At 32.2% G+C, this 5,886-nt stretch overlaps 1 protein-coding gene across 1 annotated transcript; it reads right to left on the bottom strand.

The window, feature by feature from the left end:
- Positions 1-2,261: 2,261 nt before the first annotated feature.
- On the bottom strand, positions 2,262-5,087 carry LOC145108691 (putative membrane protein At4g09580). Its single transcript, XM_079045761.1, has 4 exons — positions 4,409-5,087; positions 3,238-3,505; positions 2,702-2,872; positions 2,262-2,597 (listed from the first exon to the last, which is right to left on the bottom strand). Exons 1-4 carry the CDS (start codon positions 4,669-4,671, stop codon positions 2,466-2,468), a joined length of 834 nt encoding a protein of 277 aa, XP_078901887.1. The 5' UTR covers positions 4,672-5,087; the 3' UTR covers positions 2,262-2,465.
- Between the last annotated feature and the right edge of the window lie 799 nt (positions 5,088-5,886).

The raw sequence follows: 5,886 nt of genomic DNA, 5'->3' as shown, positions 1-5,886 counted from the left end.
CCTGAATTCCAGGAAATCTTGAATAATTTAGATATATATATATATATATATATATATATATATATATATATATATATATATATATCTGATGATATAACAGGTTAAGCTATATTCCAATAAATACAATGATATTTTGTTTTAAACTAGTTCAAACATTGGAATACTGCAAGGCCAAAATAGTCACCTTGTGTGATCTAAGAGACCCATGTTTTATGAACTGAACACCATTAAACCCAAGAAACCCAATAGGCCCACATAGATGGATCTTGTTTCTTTTGTGGAGAAACTCGACACTGGAAAAGGATTTGCGCCTCTTATCTGGAAAGGAAGTCTGGAAGAGACTAGTACTCCAGGTATCTACTAGATAGAACTTATACTTTTCATATAACACTTAGGTACTTGGTACTTAAATGTTAATCTAATATTTATAAATGGCTTGCAGATATTTACAGAAGAGTAACTAGTTGATCCCAATCAAATTGGAACTACACTCTCAGAGTTTAGTTTATTAATTATGATAGGAACATAATGTACTTGTAATATAAAACAATGTTTGTTTTGGAACAATGTATGTTTTAATTTAGCTTGTCTAAATATATGTCTCAATTATTTTAATTTATGAATGGTTGACTATTTACTTAAATCATTTTTCATAACGATCACTTCATATTCGGAAATGATTAAAATTCTGATTATGAGACTAGATCTCTTAATAAGAATTATAAAGTAAATATCAATGTTTTATAGATAACAAGTTATATATGAAAAGTACCTTTTGACTTAAACTTGTTTTGAATCAAACTCATCTGTTATCTTTATTTTATAAATGACATTCACATATTCCAACTTTAAGAAATAGATCTTTGAATGCAAATAATGTAGCTTATTTGACATATGTGAAATCTATTTATATACAAAAAATTCTTAATAATATTTTCACTAAGTAGTAGAGAAAATAAATTACGAAACTATACACTGTGATGTAATACTTCCTTTCTAATGAATGTCTAAGATTAAACATAAGATACTAAATCAACTTTATTAACAACTATAGTGGTTATAGTTATATTTTACATGGTAAAACATAATTATGAAATCTTTGTTGAAGCTTTCAAATAGAAAGTTGAGATACAAACCGGTAGGAGCTATCTAAAGCCTTAATGATAATAAAGGATGAATTAAATCTTACATGGTATGATTTACTTTCTAATCGGTAGAAATGTCCTCTTTTTATTTCCTTGGAATAACACCTAGATCACTATCAATTGTACCTTGAGTACAAATACCAACTAATAAGTAGATAAAACATTTTCTCTATAAGATTTTGTTTGGAAAGGCTCCATCCCTATCTTATGCAAATGTTTTGTGGTTTCAAAGCTTATGTTGGACTAAATCTTTTAAACCCAAAATCTACTAGATACATATTTATATAATACTCTAAATGTGGCTTAGATTATTGTATGCAAACCTGCCAAGAATAAGTTCTCTTATTCTTGTGAAAGCTGAGTTAGCAGAAAGCAAGATTCTAATGACAAGACAAGTGGGAGGTACATGGAATGACAGTTAATAAAAATTAATGACAGTCTTTATCGAATGTTGGTTTGTATATCAAAGATCATGTTTTCCACATGGGTAATTATATGTTGCCTTATCTAAAGTTCAAAGTAAAAAATGATTAAAATTGTTAATTTTTTATAAGGATGACAGCCTTACAAACAAAAATTCTAATGTTGTGTATACCAAAGTTTTTAGAAATTTATAAACAGTTTGTAGTTTTTAATTTGTAATTTATTGTGTTGTGTTTATTTATTTTTATCATATTTAATTATATTTAATTTTTCATATATCAATGTCAATTCCATGATTGATTGTGTTTTTTTACACTCTATTTAAATTTATATTATGTTCTATAAATCATAATTATATTAAATGTCTTCACATGCATAACATATAGCGGATATTCAAATAAAAATATATATTAATTTCTGTTTAACTAATCAATATAAAAATCTAAACAAAACTTATATCTTATTAGTTTAATAAAATTTTATTAATTTTTCATCTGTAGTTTCCACACCTAGTTTATTAATATATAAAAATTCTTTTACTTGGATCTCTCTTTTAGTAATGTTTCTATCAAATTTCGAAGGGTTATAATTTTGTTAAAAATTTTCATCCGTTAAAGGGTTATTGTTACGTTGAAGTTTTATATAGTTATTTTGATCCATTAAAGAGAATTATAAGTAGCGTGAATAGAAATATAATCGACATAAGATTGTTTGACATACATATAACAAGTATAATAGAGGTTAACATATTCGGAATCCTTCCGTGGGTCTACATTTAGTTTACAGTCTCCGTATACATTATGCCCATCCTCTTGTATGGGTGTACATATATAATAGGGCAATCAATGTCTTGATGAAATGTGAGAGTAGAATGGTGTGTGTTTATCTATATTTGGTTCATTCATATATCCGTTTCCTCTTTAAGAGTGTTGGCAGTATGGAGATGGATCCAATGAGGAAAAGTACAGTTAATGTCTTCAAATCATATAGATCTTTAACAGACTTCAGATCTCCAAGAGCAAGCCCAGCCTGTAACACAAAAGCAAATAGGAAAAAAGACATAAATACCCCCCTTCTAGAAATTTAAAAAAAAAAAAAAAAAAAAAAAGGCTTGTCAATGGAAACATACATACCCTGACGGTAATATAAGAGGCTGGGATGATGCCGACAACTGTAGCCAAAAAGAAGACATGAAATGGAATATCCACAATTGGAGATGCCAAATTAATGAAAAGGTTTGGTAAGGTTGGAGTTATCCTTAGAAATAGCATATAATTTAGCAGCTTGTCTCCACGCTTTGCTATCTGAGATGAGAATAACAACAATCCAATCAAATAGAAAGAAATGAAAAAAAAATATGCTACAATAAACAAATCAATGGGAAAAATATAACTGCTAAATGCAAGAAATAGCAATGCACTTTCATTTCTTTCTATTACTATAGTATTTTTTTTTTCCTTCTTATTAAGGTATTGTATCTAGAAGACACTGCTAGCCTATAATTGGGTATATTTATAAAAAAATACAGTGTTACTTTACTTGTAATGGGAGGAAATGAAGTGAGATGCTATAACAAACAAACAAATCAATGTAAGTATGTTGCTATTTCTTGCATTTAACCCTGAATATAATCCTATAAAAAACAAAGGATGTGCGTAGGTATATATACCTCTGTCTGAAAGAATTTTAACTTTTCTGGCCATAGCCAGGAGACTATGGGTCTTCCAATTAACTTTGACAGAAAATAGCAGGATGATGCACCAGCAGTGGCATTAAAGACAACCAAGAAGATGCCTTTTACACCAAAAAGGGCTCCAGCAAGTAACGACATGAAAATGGTTCCAGGAATCATAAATGTTTGCATGAATATGTAAGTTGAGCAGTAGCCCAGAATGAACTTTGTTGGGTAAATGTTCGCATATATTCCAAGCTCATCTCTGTTTTTTTTTTTTTTTTTTATAAAACAAAAAAAGGAATTTAAACCAATCCGAAACATGTAAATGGATGATAAGTTCTTTTTTACTTAATGGGTACATGATTTAATCTAGGAAGTCATACTCATACATTGGTTTTTCTTTTCGACTTGATGCATAAAGAACCTAGCTTCTTTATAAATTTTCCCACATTTACTTTTTCCTTTCATTTCCCCAATTGTGTTGTCAGTCTCTCAACAAGCAAACCAGGATGAGGCATCCCATTCCCAACCACTCGCAATTCTTCTTCCAAACTCTTTCCACATTTTGGATTTGCATTGTGTATTTTGTGAGTTGCTATGGCCTCTAGCCTAAATTTTGTACACAACGGTGATTCTTCTTAAGCAACCTATTTAACACATGGCAGGATTCATTCATTGTCATAATCCATCTAACTTCCCTATATGTTGTGTGGAGTCCTTGATTTTCTCTCCAAAACCTTGAGAAGAGAGGGGAGACTCTAAAACATATATAGATGTGGATAGGACCGTGTCTAGCTGATGTAGGACTCCAACAATATGCAAATGAAATTCCCACCCAAACTATTTAAGTTACCTAGCCACACAATGTATGTTATATAGTATATTGTTGAACTTACCCTGAACTACATGTAAATTTTGGTAAGACGTCACATAATAAGTATATAACTCGAATGCAACTCCTTAAAGCAGATAACAGCCCTAGCTTTGAGCAAAGAAACATTATAAAATTTGAACAGTTTACTAATAGATTAGAAATGAGAGACACTAAGAAGTACTATACCAAAAGAATTGCTGTTTACCTACAGGCTCATCAGTTTTCAAAAATCAATAAAAGACATATAAACTCCTATAGTAAAGGAAAAATAATGCGAGTTCTGGTACCTACTTGAGCATTCTCAGATCCGATATGGAGCGAGGCAGCTTAAGTTTGCCATACTCAGCAGCTGGCATTGTGAGATAAATGCAGAACAACCCAGTGGAAAACACCAAGAAAACACTAAAGGCCACCGTAAATTCCCATCCAGTCAGCGGAAACCTCCCGTCTAATTTGGCACCTATAGGCTTCTTACTCGTAGGGGAATCTTCGGCAGTCTCTTCATCCTTCATCAACTTTCCAGTCTCCACGACGATATTCCTCGGCGCCGCCATCAATAAGAAAACGCGTTGACACCACAGACAACAACAAAACCCTCAAGCTCCACCATGAGATGCTGAAGACGAAGTAGTTGATGCCATCAAGGGAGCAATATTTGCTTAAATTATCTCGATTAACCAGGTTTTGTGGTGTTTAGCTTGAGCTTGAGCTCGAACACGGAACTTCAATTAGATCTACAAAATTGAAGGCTCAAGAATTGCAGATCGATTGAGGTAGTTTTTAATTAGATTTTAGTCAACTGGATGAGCCCTAAAATGGAAGTTAGTTTCAGATGAATCGAATTGGGAGAGATTTAGTCGTCAATGGTGGGCGGAAAAGGCAATGAAGTGACGACGCTGAAATCAAATAAGACGCGTCTAATCGTCTATTGCTTTTAGGAGGAGTGAAAACGTTTTCAAGGATATATACGGCAGGAAAGCAAAAACCAAACATATTTGCTTTGAACTTAAGAAGACGTATTGACGTGTCTATAGTCTATATACGTTCAACCACAATGCGGTTTATTTGGGTAGTTTATTATTTTGACTAATGGTAACTAGTGTGGGTTCAATACTAATTTCAAACTTTTACAAATCTCTGTAAAGACAGGAAATCAAGGGAAAAAAATTGCAGATCTGTAAGCTAACTTTCATAGCATTGAGTGATTGTGTGATTCAGACAGAAGTAGTTGTGACGGTGACTGAAAGGTGAATTGCGATTCGCATGCTATGTTGTTGGTAGTTTGTTCCTTCATTTTGAGCGGTTGTAATAGGTTTTGATAGTCGATTGTGAGGTTGTTCTTGATAGTTTCTTGTTGTTTGATAAGAGTTTGAAATGAGGAAAGTCTAGGATATGTATGTTGTGCGTATGATTGGTTTATAGTGCTAGCTTAGTGACTTAGAGGAATCAGGACGGTTCTTGAGGAAAGTACATATAGGTGTGAAATGTAGTATTGGGCCTGTACTACTGGAAGCACAAGATTTTTACCCGAGACAAGGACGAACCTGGGGATTCTAAGGAGACCTGTGTATTGGTAATTCCCTCGAGTTTATGTTGATGGTTTATATGTTTATATTTCAGTTTGAGTATGATGGTCACTCGAGGAGGATGTTAAAAAAGAACAACACAGATTTTCCCAACATCTTCATTTCTTATATCGATTGATGATTAAGAAACAGAAGGTTTTAAAGAACTTACAAATCAACCTCACTACAAAAAACCTAGTCTAC

The sequence above is a fragment of the Lactuca virosa genome, chromosome 4 (assembly GCF_052849685.1).
Source record: "Lactuca virosa cultivar CGN04683 chromosome 4, Lactuca_virosa_CGN04683_v6, whole genome shotgun sequence".
NCBI classification, from domain to species: domain Eukaryota; kingdom Viridiplantae; phylum Streptophyta; class Magnoliopsida; order Asterales; family Asteraceae; genus Lactuca; species Lactuca virosa.
The sequence above is the reverse complement of the archived record's forward strand: the minus strand, read 5'-3'. Positions and strand labels throughout refer to the sequence as shown.

Excerpts from the sequence above, each read along its gene's own strand:
- LOC145108691 (XM_079045761.1), bottom strand. The coding sequence starts at position 4,671 with ATGGCGGCGCCGAGGAATATCGTCGTGGAGACTGGAAAGTTGATGAAG. Across the intron at positions 2,873-3,237 it reads TAAAATTCTTTCAGACAGAG|ATAGCAAAGCGTGGAGACAA; the intron begins GTATATATACCT and ends TTCTCATCTCAG. Across the intron at positions 2,598-2,701 it reads CCTCTTATATTACCGTCAGG|GCTGGGCTTGCTCTTGGAGA; the intron begins GTATGTATGTTT and ends TTTGTGTTACAG.